This window comes from Camelina sativa, chromosome 11, assembly GCF_000633955.1.
Source record: "Camelina sativa cultivar DH55 chromosome 11, Cs, whole genome shotgun sequence".
NCBI classification, from domain to species: domain Eukaryota; kingdom Viridiplantae; phylum Streptophyta; class Magnoliopsida; order Brassicales; family Brassicaceae; genus Camelina; species Camelina sativa.
The window spans coordinates 36,173,865-36,193,226 of NC_025695.1; the positions used below are offsets into that span (position 1 = coordinate 36,173,865).

Below are 19,362 nucleotides of genomic sequence, written 5' to 3' on the forward strand. Positions count from 1 at the left end.
GGTATTCGAATCAGTAATGGTTTCTCAGAAGATGGTGACAATCGCCGAAACTCAAGAAGCTCAGTAGCATCAGCTTCAAATGCTTCTCAAGTTGAGGCAGAGTGGATCGAACAGTACGAACCTGGTGTTTATATAACACTATTGGCCCTAGGCGATGGAACAAGAGATCTCAAACGTGTGCGGTTTAGGTAACATTTTAGAATCGATACACTTGTTATCTTGATACTTTTTTTTGGAGATTATAAACTAATACTAATGCGGTTGTTTTTTTTTTTTTTTGTAGCCGGAGAAGGTTCAAGGAGCAACAGGCAGAGGTATGGTGGTCTGAGAATCGCGAAAGAGTGTATGAGAAGTACAACATTCGCGGTACCGATAGAGCAAGCGTGGCAACATCACCTCTATCCCAATCACAATTCCAGACATGAACCCAAAACAGTTAAAAGCATAGGAAGCAGTTAGCCTTATTCTGAGTTCCACTCTCAGGCATTAATTACACTGTATATAGATAATCTCTGGCGTTGTTTTGCAAAGAGTTTGTCGTGAATTTCCATTTACGTATTGTTTAAAAACTAATTGAGATAACATCTTCTGATTGATTAGCCAACTTCACGCCTTGAAGCGTTTTTTCTCCGTCTTCCACTTCATGTCGTTTTGCTTTTCCGTAACTACACTGGGCGCTGTTTTCTCTTTCTTTTAGGTATCGTCATCATCTTTTATTATGTTTGGTTCTCATTTCCCCCAAATCAGCCATGGAAGGTAGACTCTCCGAAACTCTTGGCCTCCCATCTCCGAATCTTAATCACTGCCATCTTCCAAGCGATTTCAATTCCCTCTTCACTCATTTCTCCGATCTCACCTCCGTCCAAAGCCCCATCGTCAGAGACCCTAAACCCAAACCCAAATCACCGAGATTTACAGCAAGATCCGAGCCATTGTTTGCATGTACATCAGTCTCGAATCCAATCCACGCAAAACCCGGATCAGAATTCCTGAAATGGATCAAACCAGCATCACGAAGCAGTCCAAAAATCCAAACACTGATGAAACAACTCTCTGTCTGGGAACGTGCCATCATCGGTGCAGGAGCCGGTGGACTGGCGGGAGCTTTTACATACGTTGCTCTTCTCCCACTTGACACAATCAAAACCAAGCTTCAAACCAAAGGCGCGTCTCAGGTGTATAGCAACACATTTGATGCAATCGTTAAGACATTTCAAGCTAAAGGTGTTTTAGGTTTTTACAGTGGTGTCTCCGCCGTGATTGTTGGGTCTACGTTTTCCTCCGCCGTGTACTTCGGTACCTGTGAGTTTGGTAAGTCTCTACTCTCCAAATTCCCGGATTTTCCGACCGTGCTAATCCCGCCTACTGCTGGTGCTATGGGAAACATAATCTCTTCGGCTATAATGGTTCCTAAAGAGCTCATTACACAGAGAATGCAAGTTGGAGCTAGTGGGAGATCGTATCAAGTATTGCTTAAGATTCTTGAGAAAGATGGAATCTTGGGGCTTTACGCCGGTTATTCGGCTACATTGTTGAGGAATTTGCCGGCTGGTGTTCTAAGTTATTCGTCGTTTGAATACCTCAAGGCTGCGGTTTTGGAGAAAACGCAGCAGAGCCATCTTGAGCCTTTGCAGAGTGTTTGTTGTGGCGCATTGGCTGGTGCGATATCCGCTTCCATAACTACACCATTAGATGTTGTCAAGACTAGGCTGATGACGCAGATTCATGTAGAGGCAGTGAACAAACTTGGTGCTGCTATGTATACTGGTGTGGCTGGGACGGTGAGACAGATACTGAAAGAGGAAGGCTGGGTTGGTTTTACTCGCGGCATGGGCCCTCGAGTTGTTCACAGCGCTTGTTTCTCTGCTATCGGTTATTTTGCATTTGAGACTGCAAGGCTTACAATCTTAAATGAATATTTGAAGAGGAAAGAAGATTCTGAAACTAACCTTGATGCTGATTCTTGAGTTTGGTTTTAAATATGGTCAGATGAACAAAGAGAGCTTTTCCATGGTTCTCCAAGAAGCATTAATCTTTATCCTTGTGGGTTGTTTAACGGATAAGCTTATTCTCCATACTTGACTTGTTCAAAATATAATTCACTTTTGCTGCATTTTCATTCGAGCTTTATTTTCAATCTGATTCGATTTCTTTCAGACTCATCTTTATAGACTGCCATGCTTTCCTTCAATCTCATGTCATTTTTGGCCGTATAATCCTCCTACGCATGTAAATCTATCTTCCTTCTTTTCTCATACACTTCATTTTTGTTACAAAGCAGTTGGGAGTTATGTTGATTTTATAATTATCTGCTACATACATTAATGAGGAACTTACTGCCTGGCATATTAAGATACTAGTCGTATGGATAGTTGAAAGAAACAGTTTTGGAGAAAATGCAACAGAACCATCTTGAGCCTTTGTTGTGGCGTGTTGGCTGTGCTATATCTGCTTCCATAACTACACCATAAGATGTGGTCAAGACTAGGCTGATGACAGATGTTCACATAACTTGGTGCTTCTGTGTATTCTGGTGTAACTGGGGACTGTGAGTTAGATACTAAAAGAGGGTGGTTGGGTTGGTTTTACGCGAGGCATGGGGTCTCGAGTTGTTCACAGCCCTTGTGAGACTTTAAAATCTAAATGAATATGTGAAGAGGAAAGAAGATTGTGAAAACTAACTTGTTGCTGATTATTGTGTTTTGGCTTTTGGTATGGTCAGATGAACAAAGATATACACAGAGCTTTTCTTTTGTTCTCAAATGAAGCATTAAGCTTCTTTTGTGTCTATATAAGCATGCACTTATAAAATTATCTTCTCAACGTTTCATTACAAAAGCATTTGAACCAAAGATCGATTCCAAGAAAATACTATCACCACAAAAAACCACATGACACGAGAACCGAGATGAATCATCACTCTCTTCCTTTTGTCTTCTTCCTCCACCTAATCCTCTTCCTTTCCCAAGATTTTCCCACATTTTCTCACCGTTTCTCGCCGCCACTACACAACTTAACTCTCTACGGCGACGCCTACTTCCGAGACCGTACAATCTCCCTCACCCGACAACAACCCTGCTTTCCCTCCGCCACAACATCTCCGTCAAACCCATCTCCCTCCGGCTACGGACGAGCCCTCTACGTTTACCCAATAAAGTTTCTCGAACCTTCAACAAACACAACCGCTTCTTTCTCTTGCCGCTTCTCCTTCTCCATCATGGCTTCACCTTCTTGCCCTTTTGGTGACGGTTTCGCTTTCTTGATCACATCCAAAGCTGACTCCTTGGTCTTCTCTAATGGCTTCTTTGGCCTACCAAACCCGGATGATTCTGATTCTTCCGTCATCGCCGTCGAGTTTGATACTCGGTTTGACCCGGGTAACGGCGATATTAACGATAACCACGTTGGGATTGATGTTAATTCGATCGTCTCTGTTGCTTCTGTTGATGCGTTATCAAAAGGGTTTGATCTCAAGAGTGGGAGAGAGATGATGGCGTGGATTGAGTATAGTGATGCTCTTAAACTCATTAGGGTTTGGGTTGGGTATTCACGTGTTAAGCCTACGAGTCCTGTTTTAGCAACACAGATTGATCTCTATGGTAAAGTAAAGGAGTATATGCACGTTGGTTTCTCTGCTTCAAATGCTGCTACGGGTCCTGGGTCAGCTTTNATAAGCATGCACTTATAAAATGATCTTCTCAACGTTTCATTACAAAAGCATTTGAACGAAAGATCGATTCCAAGAAAATACTATCACCAAAAAAAACCACATGACACGAGAAGCGAGATGAATCATCACTCTCTTCCTTTTCTCTTCTTCCTCCACCTAATCCTCTTCCTTTCCCAAGATTTCCCCACGTTTTCTCACCGTTTCTCGCCGCCACTACACAACTTAACTCTCTACGGCGACGCCTACTTCCGAGACCGTACAATCTCCCTCACCCGACAACAACCCTGCTTTCCCTCCGCCACAACATCTCCGTCAAACCCATCTCCCTCCGGCTACGGACGAGCCCTCTACGTTTACCCAATAAAGTTTCTCGAACCTTCAACAAACACAACCGCTTCTTTCTCTTGCCGCTTCTCCTTCTCCATCATGGCTTCACCTTCTTGCCCTTTTGGTGACGGTTTCGCTTTCTTGATCACATCCAAAGCTGACTCCTTGGTCTTCTCTAATGGCTTCTTTGGCCTACCAAACCCGGATGATTCTTCCTTCATCGCCGTCGAGTTTGATACTCGGTTTGACCCGGGGAACGGCGATATTAACGATAACCACGTTGGGATCGATGTTAATTCGATCATCTCTGTTGCTTCTGTTGATGCGTTATCAAAAGGATTTGATCTCAAGAGTGGGAGAGAGATGATGGCGTGGATTGAGTATAGTGATGCTCTTAAACTCATTAGGGTTTGGGTTGGGTATTCACGTGTTAAGCCTACGAGTCCTGTTTTAGCAACACAGATCGATCTCTATGGTAAAGTAAAGGAGTATATGCACGTTGGTTTCGCTGCTTCAAATGCTGCTACGGATCCTGGGTCAGCTCTGCACATCGTTGAGCGGTGGAAATTTACGACCTTTGGGTCTCATTCTGATGCGATTCAGGAAGAGGAGGAGGAGGAAGAGGAAGAGTGTTCGGTCTGCTCTGATGCAATTCATCGTAACGGTTTCGATTACAGGGTTTCAGTTGTTGGATTAAAGATCCCATTTTGGAGTCTATTACCTGGTCTGGCTGCAATTGTTATTCTCGTGGCGTTTATTGTTTTATCATTGATTTGTGGCAAGAAAAGGATTAGTGAAGGAGCTGATACGAATTCGGGGCTTAATCGGATGCCGGGAAGGTTGTCCTTGGCTGAGATCAAATCGGCGACATCAGGATTCAACGAGAACACAATCGTGGGTCAAGGAGCTTCAGCTACTGTGTACAGAGGCTCTATTCCTTCCATTGGATCTGTGGCCGTGAAGCGTTTTGATCGACAACACTGGCCACAGTGCAACCGTAACCCTTTCACCACAGAGTTCACCACAGTGACTGGTTACTTGCGGCACAAGAATCTGGTTCAGTTCCAGGGTTGGTGCAGTGAAGGAACAGAGACGGCCCTAGTGTTTGAGTACTTGCCCAACGGTAGTTTGAGTGAATTCCTACACAAGAAACCCCCATCGGATCCATCACAAGAGTTTATAGTCCTCTCTTGGAAGCAGCGGGTAAATATCATTCTGGGTGTGGCTTCTGCACTTACTTATCTACACGAAGAATGTGAGAGACAGATCATCCACCGTGATGTCAAGACCTGTAACATAATGCTTGATACCGATTTTAACGCCAAACTTGGTGATTTCGGGTTAGCTGAGATTTATGAGCACAGTGCGTTGCTAGCTAGACGAGCCCCTACACTCCCAGCAGGTACTATGGGTTACTTGGCACCTGAATACGTGTACACAGGTGTGCCCTCTGAAAAATCCGACGTGTACAGCTTCGGAGTGGTGATTCTTGAAGTGTGTACGGGGCGTAGGCCGGTGGGGGATGACGGGACGGTGCTCGTAGAGCTGATGTGGAGCCTCTGGGAGACGGGGAAAGTCCTGGATGGTGCTGACATCATGCTGAGGGAAGAGTTTGATGCAGAGGAAATGGAAAGGGTGTTGATGGTTGGGATGGTTTGTGCGCATCCGGACTGTGATAAGCGGCCAAGGATCAAAGAGGCTGTGAGGATTATACGCGGGGAGGCGCCATCGCCAGTTCTTCCGGTGAGGAGGCCTTTGCTGAGAATCCGGTCAGCTATGGAAGCTGAAGAGATCATTGCTGATGGTTTGGGTGGGGATGATCTTCCCTGGATGACGCCTAAATCCAATTTTAGCTAATTGATTTTTTTGGGGCTTTCTGTATTTCATAAACTTTTTGGGTTTGATTTGGAAATTTGGACTCTTTTTAATCGGTCTAGTATTGGAAACTAAGGTCATCTCCATTGAATTATTTTAGTGAGTTGCTTGTAAGTTGCTTAGTAATAAAACAGATTAAATATATAATCTAAATAATTCAAATTTGCTATGCATCAATCGTTATATTAGATGTTTTAGAATCACTAAGGATCTCGGGCGTGTCAATTGGTGATTGGCTGGAAGAAAAAAAGAACTTTTTTTTTTCTGCAACTCTCTCTCTCGCGACTCTCTCTCTCGTTCTCTCTCTCGGTAAAATCGGAAGAAATCTACAACACTTCGACTTCATCTCACCTCTGATCATCTTCTCAGTTTTTTTTATTGGATCTAATGAAATCGAGTTGACGGATATGGTGTTCAATTCTTTTAATATATGATGAAATCAAATCTTCTTTAGGATCCAACGCGATGACCCCAAACCCAACCATTGATTGAAAGCAGCTTCGCCAGTCGCCGCCAGTAACAAAACTAAAAAAAAAATTTTTAAGAACTTCAAATTTAGTAACTCTCAATGGATCCATAAAAATTTACAATTTCTTAAGAAGTTCTAAATCTAACATTTTCAAAATTAATGTGTTAAGGAACTTTTTTTAAAGATGAATCAATGGAGATGCCCTTAAGAGCATCACCAATGGGATAATACTATTTTGAGGTTTTTAAATTTTTAAAGATTATATTATGTACTTTTTAAAAAGAGAAAATTGGAGTTTTAATACATTTTTAAAACTTAATTGGAGAATTAGTATATTCACTATTTAAAATTGGCAAAACACACACTTTCACTATTTACTACTATTTGAATTACTTCTTAATCCTCTACTAATCATTTTATTTACAAATGTACCATTGAAATTATATATATATTTTTATTAAATTACCCCTTGAATCTAATAACTAAAATACTATTCAATATATATATATATATATATATATTTAATTTTTTTACAGATACAAAAAAATATATGTTTTTTCTTTATAATTTGATATGCATTTTGTGTAATGATTATATTTGATCATGTTAAATATTTGAAAGAATTACTCAAATGTTATCCAAAAGTTGGGTTATTCCTCATCTAACAATTTTTTTAAAATTGCTCAAATGTTTATTGCCTTGGGTGTAATTACAATTTATCCCTTGGGTTTAGTTTTTCGATTTTGGTCAAAAAAATTAAAAAAAATACACATCAGCAAATTAAAATACACATCAGATATGATTAAACATGTCATTAAGCAGTTTTTTTTCCAGATCAACAGTTATTTTTTCTTGTTTATATAAAGAGAGGGAAAGTGAAAAGTGTTCACTGTTCACAAACCGCGAGAAAAAAAAAAAACTCTTCTTCGTCGTCTCTTGTCGCCGGTGATACTCTGTCATTGTCCACTCTGTCGCCGTCAATATCTCGCCGTCATCTCTCACCGTCTTTGCTCGCTCTCTCTCTCTTCGTCGTCGCACTCTCTTTCTTCGTCGTCTCTCTCTCTCTTCGTTGTCGCTCTCTCTCTCTTCATCGTGTTTGTCTTCGTTTAAACGTTCCGGTACATGTCGAGTGTTTAGTTTCGAGTTTTCTGGCTGAATGTGGGTTCTTATCGATGATTTACGGCTGATTGTCGCCGTCGTTAATGACGACTGATTTGTTAGATCTATTCGATTCGATGGCTGATTTACGTTTAGGGTTTACGGATGATTTGTTAGATCTATTCGATTTGATGGCTGATTTGTTTTATTTTGCAGCTGAGTTACGGCTGAGTTTTGTATTGGTGACTGAGTTATTTTGTGCTTTACATCTGAGTTATGTATTTGTGGCTGAGTTATGTTATGCTTTGTGTATGAGTTTGCTTTATGTTATGGCTAATTTATTTTATGATTTACTTATGAATTATATTATTTATCAGATGTCGATGGTGATTATTTCTGAAGAACAAGCAAGGGATTACCCTCCAAGTCTATACACTGAAGGAAACTCTAATCTAAAGTTTAGAGATATTAATACCAATTTCAGGATGGGAGAATTCCTTGCGATTAGGGAATCAATAGGACAAGATGCGTGGGAAAAAACGAAGGATGTACCTATTGGAATAATCTCTAAGCTAGTTGATAGCCAATTCGTCTGGTCTGGTAAGATAGTACATTTCCTACTATGTAACCAGTTAAGGGTACATAAGAAGGAGCTTTGGTTTGTGGTCGGTGGTCAACCTATCAGGTTTGGGTTGAATGAATTTGCTCATGTGACGTGGTTAAACATAGACCCAATGCCGACAGAACGGTTTGAACTTGAAGAGGAACACAAAGAGTTCTTCAGACTTTTGAAAGTGCATGGTGGGGAAGGTCCATCATTAAATGAACTCAGGGAAGGACTGAAAGTGTGCCGGCAATGGATAGATCATGATCATCGTAAAGGGTTGGGGCTGTTGCTTCTTCAACACATTGGACTTTATGGTTTGCATCATAACTCTAGAATTCCATATGAAAGTGCCAAAATAATTTTTGATGATGAAGCAATAAAGACTTATCCGTGGGGTCGGTCAGCATTTGAAGCCCTTGTTGATGGCATAAAGTTATTGAGGCCTACGGGGAAATCGTACACCCTTAGTGGGTTTACACCCGTGTTACAGGCTTGGGCGTATGAGTCCATCAAATGCTTTGGAGATCGGTTTGGGAATGCATCAGCTGAAGATGATGCCATACCGTTGCTTCGATGGCATGGAAACCGTACACGTTCAACGATGGAAACGGTTATTTCGNATCATTAAATGAACTCAGGGAAGGACTGAAAGTGTGCCGGCAATGGATAGATCAAGATCATCGTAAAGNAAGGTTTTGATTGTGTTATGATAGACTGATAGTTACTGGCTGATTATTGTTTAAATGATGGCTGATATATGGTTTAGCAGTGGTTGAGTGATTGTTTAGAAATGACTGAGTTATTATTTAGTATAGTAAGTGCTGAGTGATGGTTTAGTTATGGCTGAGTTATTGTTCTTTTATGGCTAAGTTATGGTTCTTTGATGGCTGATTTATGGTCTTAGATGGCTGAGTTATGGTTTAGTGATGGCTGAGTTAAAACTTACAGATGGGTTTCATAATCTCTTATGTTACAGGTGCGTGTCTGTAAAATGGTTATGAAGGAAAATGGCTACGATCTATTTCATACGTGGCCAGATCAAGAAGATGACCCAGCAATTGATCGCCTGATCGAAGACATCATATGGATAAGTTTGTTAAATGTTTTTGGGATGTTAAGGAGAGTGATAATAAGAAAAAGAAAAAGAAAGCTAAAGCAGCTGTTGAGTCTGAATCTCCTCCCGCAAAGAAGCGGAAAGTCCATAAGGAGGAAGTTTCCAACAGTCAGGGTGGTGATTCTGGTGAAGGAGCAGGAGCTGCACAAGAGAAGAAGAAGAAAGGAAAAAAGGTAAGTGATATGGTGTATAGTGAGTTTATATTTTATGTAACCTTTCGTTAGCTTGTTTACGACAGTTTGTGTATTTGTTTCAGTTGGCTACTGAGGTGGAAGATGCGGGGGAAGATGTGTTGGTTAGAACTCTCGTTGACTTGGTGTCCAGGTTAAACTCAAGGTTTGACACCCTTGATACAAACATTGCTAATATGCCTCTGGATCTAGAGAAGAAGATTGGAGATAGAATAGAAAAGAGGATGAATGAAAGGATTGATACCAGGTTTGGATCTTTTGAGCGTGATCTCAAACAGATGAAAGCTCACGTGCTTTCCATGGGTGTTGGGGAAACTGGCCAAAACACGACATCTGCGTTTTCAAATTTAAAAATAAAGGACCTGATATCACCGGACCTTCAGGCAAAACTACATACACCAAAAGGTCCACCAGTCATTCCAGGAAAAATGCAACAAAATTACTCTATCAACAGTCCTCCGGTACTGTCTGATTTATATTAATTTTATGGCTGATTTTCCAGAATGTTTAGGTTGAGTTATCATTATCGTTAATTGACTTCTCTATGTTATACAGGAAAAGAAATTTGTTGATGGCAGTGGATTGGATGGGATCAGTAAGAATCTGATGGATGATTTTGATAATCCTCTTGATTTCCTTCAGAAGTCTCGAGCTGCTAAGAAGTCTCCAGCTGCTAAGAAACCAGCTGATACGAAAACACGGCCTTACACGAGGATAAATGCCAAAGAGTTAGAGGCGACAGAGAAGGCCAAAGAGTTAGAGGCGGCAAAGAAGGCCAAAGAAGTAGCTGCGGCAAAGAAGGCCAAAGAAGTAGCTGCAGCAAAGAAGGCCAAAGAAGTAGCTGCGGCAAAGAAGGCCAAAGAAGTAGCTGCAGCAAAGAAGGCCAAAGAAGTAGCTGCGACAAAGAAGGCCAAAGAATTAGCGGCTGGAGATATTCAGGAAAAGAAAAGAGGTAGAGGTAGAAAGCCTAAAAATCCTACTGCTGTTAGGCCGTTGTCTATTGTACTACATGGAGGTTTGAATAAGGGAGAAGCTGGTGCAGAAGCTGCTGAAAGCAGTGTATGTGATATTACAAACCAGTTTATTGCTGAAGCCAACACACTTGAACCTGAATCTGAGGAAGATGCAGAGGAACAAATTAGGCTTGATAGAATTAAAGCTTTTAGGCTGGAGAGTGTTAAGCTGTCCCCGGATGGGAGTGCATTGAATACACAACAAGCTCATCCAAGCAGGATTTTCCCTTATATTGGAGACAACGGACTGACGTGCATGAGGAAGAAATGTTCACCTGGACCTAGAATATATGATCCTCTGGCACCTGTTGATCCGGTCAAGTTGCAGAAACTTTTGGATTTCTAAAGAAAGCCGAGTATGACCCTTTAGACCCTTTTTCTTAACAAGTTAATCACAGCTTGTTAACATTATATTAACTTGTGTTTATTTGTTTGTTAGGACTATTCCGTTAGGCAATGGCAGAATAAAAATTGAATTCTACAGGGAGCTAATCACCGAACGAAAGGACTGGCCAGTGAGGCCAGAAGAATATGGTACCTATGGGTGGCTTACTAATGAAGTAAGTTTAACTTTATGTCTTAATTATTGTTGTCGTTGTCTGAGTTATTTAAAACATAATGGCTGAGTTGATGTTCTTTACTCAGTTACCTTTTTTACAGCACATGGGCGCGTTTATGAGAGTCCTTAGGGAAAGGTACAATAAATGCAAAGTAAACAGAATGATCAAGGCATTAATGAAGTGAAACAGGAACAAAAATTATAGTAAGCAAACTAAGCAATGACACAAGATTAAACAGAAACTAAATGAAATGCAACAGGACAATGAAACTAGAATGAAACAGGGAATGAAACAGGAAGATGCAGAACATAAAACAGAAACTCTGGAAGGAGCTCAAGCAAGCACTCGATCGGATGCTCGATCGAGTGGATGGTCGAGTTGATGAGCGAATGCCAGAAACATAGCAAATATTGAAACAGAGTAAGCAGAAATTAATTAACAATACTTAAACAGGAAATCAATAAACAAAGAAAGGTCCTAAGGATGGATTCATGGGATGGACTCAAGCTATGGCTATATCTAAATTAGTCAACAAACCTCAATCAACAATGAGCTATCTCTAGACAATGATCTTCTAATACTTGTTAATCCATTCTCATGATAATAACAATCAAGCTTAGATACTCTTAGACCTAGTTCTCACTAGCTATTACATATAAAAGCAGGCATTAAAACCCAGATCATTATTGTCAAAAATCAACAAAACATCTAATCTCTTAGCATGCTTCATGATAATCTCTAGACTTAGCCATATCTAACAACTCAGACATTGCTATGATGCTAAAAAGCTTGAGATCTATCCTTACCCTCTCAGTATAAGAATAGCATAGAGCATATCTAACCCAGAAGAGATATTAAGCAATCAATCTTGACCAATCCAAACAACCATAACCTTTATCCACCCTAATCCATCCTCAAGATCCTAAACCACTACTCACAAACACAAAACATGATGAACAAAGTCATAAACCCAGAAATCAATGAAACTTGCATGATCTACAATATTGAAGATAGAAATCAAACTCAAATTCTTAATACTTTGAAAGTTATGGAACCAACAAGTATCAAAGATTTCTTAAAAATAAACAAAAGTGGCTAAAAGATCTAAACAAAATAAAAAGCAAAAGGAATAATAGCCCAAAAGGGTAAATACTAGGTCTAGAATTGTACTCTAAAAAAACCTCTCTCTTTGTGACTGCAGGGTACAAGGCCTTTTATAGGAAAAGGAAGGGAAGCCCTAAAAATGCTAAAAGACAAAATAAGTGGGTGGTTCGGTCAACTCGACCAGGTGCTCAGTCGAGTGCTGGTCAAGTGGCTTCTTCTTTTGCTTCTCCCATCCGGTCGAGTCCTTCTCCGCACACGGCCGAGTGCTTGGTCGAGTGGGTGGTCGAGTGGACTTCCGGACCTTGATTCTTCAGCTCCAAATCCCTTGTTTCCTTCTCTTGACAGCTCCAATCTGCTTCAGCATCACTTCCATGCTCCTTAGGATCCAAAATCACCTGTTTATGCAAGAAACTATGCAAATGCAATGCAAATCTACTCTAATGCATAAACAGTTCTAAAACTATGCAATAATGGACAAATGAGATAGAAAATCATGCAAAAGATGAGAATATACTAAGGGAAAAACAGGGCAAAATATATGAACATCAGATATGTAAAAACATTTGGATTTCTTTTGGTAGGAATTGTACTTGGATATTGAAAACATTTGGATTTCTTTTGGTAGGAATTGTACTTGGATAAGAAAGTCATTTGTTTAGTATATTTTCAATGTTACCGATGAGTTATGTACTTCACACGGCTGAGTTATAAGTAAATATTAAATAAACATATATGTTATGGTTGTGTTATGTACTTCGTACGGCTGAGTTATGTACTTCGTACGGCTGAGTTATGGCTGAGTTTGGTCTTTCGTGCCGTGCCTCGATATTACAAAAAGTGTTATGGGAAACCCAAACAATAATTATGTGTCTGCTCAGATCCACACGCGTAATAAATTCATAAATTTAGCTTTTTCACAATATATTATACAAAATAATAAAAAAATTGAACTCAAAATTCGAATGAAAAATAAAAAATTTCCGACAAAGTGACTAAGTGATGACTGAGTTATTAACTTACACGGCTGACTTATGAAATATTTGTAAATTTATATTATTATAACGCAAAATTTAAATGTACAATTGAAATATGAATATTACAATTATTATAACCAATAAAAAGTAATAATTATAGAGAGAGATTGATTTTTACACATTCTAATGAGAATGTGTAAAACATACAACACATGACGTTTAGGGGTTAGAGTTAGGGTTGGAGTTTAGGGTTTGAGATGTAGGGTTCAGATGAGTAACATTATTTGTTTGTTGGTTTTGGTTCTAATGTGTTTTAATGTGTTTTGTTTAAGGTGGTAATATGAATATACTAATATGATTACCATTTGAATATATTTTCTAAATTTTTTTAATTTTTTTTGGTTATTTCCGGTTATGGGTCGGTTAGATTAATATATAACCATAAATAACCCAAAATATATTGTAATTAAGTAGATTAGCCTAATATAACCGAAAGTAAGCCGAATATAACCGAAATTAACCAAACATACCAATACAAAAATACCAAATTGGGAAAAATTATTTTTTCGGTTCGGTTCGGTTTGGTCGGTTATTTAGTCATTCTAATTTGAGGGTTGGCTGAGATATCGTTTATGACGGCTGAGTTATTATTAATCATGATTGAGTTATTAAAATAGATTGATAAAACACCACAACATAGAAAGTTCATATCAATTCCAAATAAAAAATAAAACAACAGAGCTTGACTAATCTCACAAATACTTGTTCAAGCCCTCAAACTTCTTCTCCAGCGCATCATATTTCTTTTCCATATTCAAGATCATTTTTTCTTGAATCTCGATGCGCTTCTTGTCTGCATCCAAGTCCTGCTTGATCTCATTCTTCTCCTCCTGAATATTGGCAAACTCTTCGCGCAATGCATCAGTCCACCATGTCCTGAAACCGCAGCCTTGACCGAGACCCTTACAAATAGTACATAATTCATATTACACTAAAAAAATCAGAAGCAGAATACAAAACTCAAAAATAAGAGTACAAAAATCTTTACATCTGTCATGTCATACAGACAACTGAAATAACGTCCTCCTCCCGTGCTACTAGCATGGTGCTAGGATCATTAGAAGTGGCAACGAGAAGCACCGCACCGCAATTACACCCGATTGGAACACCCTTGTCACACCTCCGGATTTTGCCGTACCTCATTTTCATATTTATTTCATTACGATTCAGCTCCTACAGTTCCACAAACACAATATTAAGATAACGCTTTGAGATTTCAGATAGTCCAAAGATCTACCTCAGCTAGTGCTTCAGAAGCAGTTTTCTCATCAGCCCTGGAATTGCCGCCGTAGATATCTCTATGCGCCATCATCTTGACTCGATCTCGATTACTAAAGCAATAAATCACAACAAATCCCATAATTTATACTAAAACAATATATCGAACGACGTCGTTTCACAATAATATACTCGAAGGCTGAGTTGTGTTCTTTACACAACTGACTTAGGATAGTCGGTTAAATTAACAATGATGTTACGGCTGAGTTATGCAACAGCCATATTAATGGTGTTACGACTGAGTTATTGAACGGCCATATTAATTTATTATATACCCGCTCGGGAATACAAAAAAGTGTTGTTGGGGAGACACAAACAATAATTATGTTTCTTGTTATCATCCACACGCGTAATAAATATATTTTAAACGAACTATTATTAAAAAGGAATTCCAAAATTTGAATTCAAATTTTTGATTTTTTTTTATTAAAAAAATGGCCCAAAAATTTGACTAAGTAATGGCTGATTTATTAACTTACATGGCTGAGTTATGAGATAATTGTAAAATAAGATTATTATAACTCAAAATTTAAATTTAGAATGGAAAAATAAATATTACTATTATTATAACCAAAAAAAATAATAATTATAGACAAATAGTGACTTTTACACATTTTGATCAAAATGTGTAAAACATTCAAAACATGACATTTAGGGGTTAGGGGTTAGGGTTAGGGGTGTAGGGTTCATATTTCCAACATTATGGGTTTCGAGAAAACGGCGAAAATATACCCCAACTATTTCCGAAACACTTTTTTATACCCCAAACTTTATGAATTTTGTCAGTTTAGACATCCGTTCAAACGGGGTGAAACTGATTATTCATATATTTTACCCTGTTTTCTCTTAATATATTCACATCTTTTGCAACTTTTGCTATCCATTTTGACCATTATTGCATAGCTTTAGGACTGTTCTTGCATTAGAGTTTAGTTGCATTGCATTTGCATCTTTTCATGCATAAACAGGTGATTTTGGAGCTTAAGGAGCATGCAAGCAATCATGAGGAGAAAGCAAAAGAGCTAAGGCTGAAGAACCAAGGTCCGGAGTCCAACTCGACCAGACACTCGACCGTGTGCTGAGAGGGACTCGACCGAGTGGGAAGAGCACAAGAGGAGCCAACTCGACCGGTCACTCGACCGAGCACCAGGTCGAGTTGGTCGAGCCACCTGGCTATTTTGTCTTTTAGCGTTTTTAGGGCTTCCACTACATTTTCTATATAAGGGCTTGTACCTGCAGCCATCAAAAGAGTCCAGCTTTTTAGAGAGTCAAAAACCTAGTTTTTACCTTTTTTAGAATTATTCCTTTTGCACTTTTATTTTCTTAGATCTTGTACTTCTTTTAAAAGGAGAAAAAGACTAAATTCTTCAATATTGTTGGTTTCATAACTTTCTTAATATTGAGAATTTGAGTTTGGTTCTTTCTTCAATATTGTAGATCTTTGATTTATCTTTCTAATGATGCAAGTTTCAGTATTTTCTGGGTTTATGATTTTGATGTTCATCATGTATGCTTGTGAGTAGTTGCTTAGGATCTTGAGGATGGGTTAGGCTGGGTTGTGTTTGAGGTTTGTCTGATTTGGTCAAGCTTGATTGTTGTAGATCTCTTCTAGGCTAGATGTTCTTAATGCTGATCCTATATCTGAGAGGGTAGGATCTGATTTCAAGCCTCTTAGCATCACACCAATGTCTAAGGAGCATAGATAAGGCTAGATCTAGAGACTATCATTAGGCTTGCTAAGAGATTAGAAGTCTTGTTTGATTTTTGACATATTGCTTAATGTCTGCTTGTGTAGATTCTTTACTTTGTGAGAACAAGTCTAGAGATGCATGAGTTTGATTGTTTCTTGCCATGAGAGTGGATTAAACATGTCTTAGAAATATATGTCTAGAGATTAGCTCAAGTTGTTTGAGATTTGTTGACCAAGTTAGATGACCTCAATCATAGTCCAGCCCATGAATCCCTCCTCAAGACCTTCCTTGTTTATTGATTTCTTAGCTTAAATCCTGTTGTTTGATCGTTGTTTGATTTGCTTTTGGTATTGCTCTGTTTTTCTTGTGTTGCTCTGTTTTGCGTATTTGTCCAGCTCGACCCTGCACTCGATCAGCACTCGATCGAGTGCTTGCTCGAGTTCCAACCCAGAACTTGTGTTTATGATTTGTGTTTGTCCTGTTTCACCCTAGTTGCATTTCTGTTGCATTCATTTAGTATCCTGTTCATTACTTACCTTGCATTAGTTCAATACTTGCATTTCCATAGTTTCCATTTCTGTTTGTCATAATCACTCTGTTCCATTTGCATTTAGCTCCTAGTTCTTGTAGTTTTACTTTCTGCACTTTCCATTTCATCATAGGATTGTTAGTGACAAACAACCTTTACATCTGGCTTGACTTAGACTCATATGCACATCTTGATTGTTCACAAACACTCAGATTGGATTGACACCTCTTATACTACAATTGCATAAGGGGAATTGAAACACCCTGACATCCATTCATTCATAAGTCATCATTCCATACATCATTCACCACCACCAACAAAAATAATCAGTTTCAATTTGGCGCTGTTGCCCATTTGAGTTTGTGTTGTGACATTTAGGATCATTATTAGTCTAAGATTAAGTTCGTTTAAACACTTGTGAAGTTACTGAACTCGAATCTTCCTTTGCTTGGCTGTCTTGAGTTTCAGGTACCCACTCGACCGCCCAGTCGACCACCACTCGACCGAGCCGTGATCGAGCACTTGATCGAGTCAGAAGCCGGATCCAAATAGCCATTACTTCCCAGTCGACTCGACCACTCACTCGAGCATGCGCTCGATCGTGTACCTGTTCGAGTCTGTAGTCGAGTTTGTTGATGCACACAAGGTCAAAAGGCAAAGACAGTCTTCAAAGGCCTATTGACAACATCCACATGCTACAAAAGGGTTTGAGACATAAGCAAAGAAGAATAGTTCAACAACAAGAAGAACAAGTAGTCATGGAGCAGCAAGATCACCATGATCATAGACCTAGACACATTGTTGCTCGGGATGCACCTAACACACACAACCAAAGAGCTGGTATTGTGCCTCCTGCTGTGGCAAATAATAATTATGAAATAAAGAGTGGATTGATCTCCATGATACAAGCCAACAAATTTCATGGGTTGCCAATGGAGGATCCTCTAGATCACCTTGATGAGTTTGACAGAATATGTGGACTCACAAAAATCAATGGAGTAAGTGAAGATGGCTTCAAGTTAAGGCTATTCCCATTTTCCCTTGGAGACAAAGCTCATCTATGGGAGAAGACTCTTCCTACTGGAGCTATAACCACATGGGATGCATGCAAGAAAGCTTTTCTGGCCAAGTTCTTCTCCAATGCAAGGACTGCTAGGTTGAGGAATGAAATTTCTGGGTTTGCTCAAAGGAATAATGAGAGCTTTTGTGAAGCTTGGGAGAGGTTTAAAGGATTCCAAACTCAGTGTCCTCACCATGGCTTCAGCAATGAGTCCCTTCTAAGCACTTTGTATAGAGGAGTGCTTCCCAAGATAAGAATGCTTCTTGACACAGCTTCAAATGGCAACTTCCTCAACAAGAATGTGGAAGAAGGATGGGAATTGGTTGAGAACCTTGCTCAGTCAGATGGTAATTATAATGAAGATTATGATAGAACCATGAGGATCCCCTCCACTGATCAGGAGGACAAATACAAGCAGGATTTAAAGATGGTCAATGAGAAGCTTGACAAGATTCTCCTAAGCCAGTCAAAAACCATTCACTTCATTGGTGAAGAAGAAGCTCCAGTCCAAGAAGGAGATAGGGAGTTTGCTGAGTTGTGTTATATGCAGAACCAAGGAGGAGGATACAAAGGCTACAACCAAGGTGGAGGATTCAAGCAGAACAACCTCTCTTATAGGAGCACCAATGTAGCCAACCCTCAAGACCAAGTCTATCCACCTCCTCAGCCTCAACAACAGCACAACTATGCACCCAAGCAGCAGCAACAAGTGTTCCAGCCCCAATTGTGTCCCCCACCAGGGTTTCAGACTAACCAAGGCCAGGAACAAGACCTAAGAGCAATGATACAACAGCTGTTGATTGGGCAAACCAATGGGAAGATTGAGGAAGCCAAACAGTTTGCTGAGCTGAATCAAAGGTTAACATCACAATATAATGATCTCAATATGAAGTTTGAAGGTCTTAACTCAAGAGTGAAGTATATGGAGAGCAATATAGCATCTACTTCAGCTCCAAAACCCACCCAACTCCCTGGAAAAGCAGTTCAAAACCCAAGGGAGTTTACTGCCAAAGCCATTCATATCTTTGAAGAGGAAGTCACTGAGGACAGTGAAGTTCAAGTTGGGGAGGATTGGTCATTTCTTGAAGCTCAGAGTGAAGTTTGTGCAAAGCAGACTGACTCCGGTATTGCACTCGACCAGGTGCTCGAGCATGCACTCGACCGAGTGAGTGTTCGAGTGGCCGATCGAGCTGAAGAGTCAGAAGCTGTCAAGCCTGCTAAGTACATCCCTCCTGCTTACAAACCGCCTCTACCATTCCCAGGACGTTTCAAGGCACAGAAGCTTAAGGAATTAAGGGAAATCATTGAGAAAAAACAAATGTTGGCTTTGCAACAAAAGGAAGAGAAGGCTTTGAAGGAAGAGGTTGTGATTGAGAAACAAGAAGAAGTGATGGCCATACAAGAGATCATCATTGCTTACCAAGAAGAAGAGAGAGGACCTGCCTTGGAACAGTATGATCCATATCCTCTCTATAAGGATTTTTTGCTTGATTTATCAAAAAAGAAGGCTCAAGCTCAAGATGAGAAGGATCTTGAAGACCTTAGAGGAGTAATCATCCCAATTAAGCTTAAGGATCCAGGTCCATTCTATCTGCCTTGCACACTTAGCTATCTTCACTACAACCAGTGCTTATGTGACTTGGGAGCATCTATCAGTGTGATGCCCTATTCTATAGCACAAAAGCTTGGGCACACTGACTTCAAGTCCACCAACCTTCATATATGCCTAGCTGATGGTTCAA

General features: G+C 39.7%; 3 protein-coding genes and 1 long non-coding RNA gene across 4 annotated transcripts; all 4 read left to right on the top strand.

Annotated features, from left to right (window-relative positions):
- LOC104725263 lies at positions 7–630 on the top strand. Its single transcript, XR_757859.1, has 2 exons — positions 7–188; positions 284–630. It is a non-coding gene; the product is annotated as an uncharacterized LOC104725263 (long non-coding RNA).
- Positions 715–2,156, top strand: LOC109127469 (protein MITOFERRINLIKE 1, chloroplastic-like). The gene has a single exon (XM_019232244.1). The coding sequence runs from the start codon at positions 750–752 to the stop codon at positions 1,965–1,967; it is 1,218 nt and encodes a 405-aa protein (XP_019087789.1). The 5' UTR covers positions 715–749; the 3' UTR covers positions 1,968–2,156.
- LOC104728671 (L-type lectin-domain containing receptor kinase S.6-like) lies at positions 2,909–3,688 on the top strand. The gene has a single exon (XM_010447627.1). The coding sequence runs from the start codon at positions 2,909–2,911 to the stop codon at positions 3,686–3,688; it is 780 nt and encodes a 259-aa protein (XP_010445929.1).
- On the top strand, positions 3,751–5,987 carry LOC104728673 (L-type lectin-domain containing receptor kinase S.6). The gene has a single exon (XM_010447628.2). The coding sequence runs from the start codon at positions 3,788–3,790 to the stop codon at positions 5,852–5,854; it is 2,067 nt and encodes a 688-aa protein (XP_010445930.1). The 5' UTR covers positions 3,751–3,787; the 3' UTR covers positions 5,855–5,987.

What these genes read in the sequence shown, in the direction of transcription:
- LOC109127469 (XM_019232244.1), top strand. Translation starts at nt 750, where the DNA reads ATGGAAGGTAGACTCTCCGAAACTCTTGGCCTCCCATCTCCGAATCTT.
- LOC104728673 (XM_010447628.2), top strand. Translation starts at nt 3,788, where the DNA reads ATGAATCATCACTCTCTTCCTTTTCTCTTCTTCCTCCACCTAATCCTC.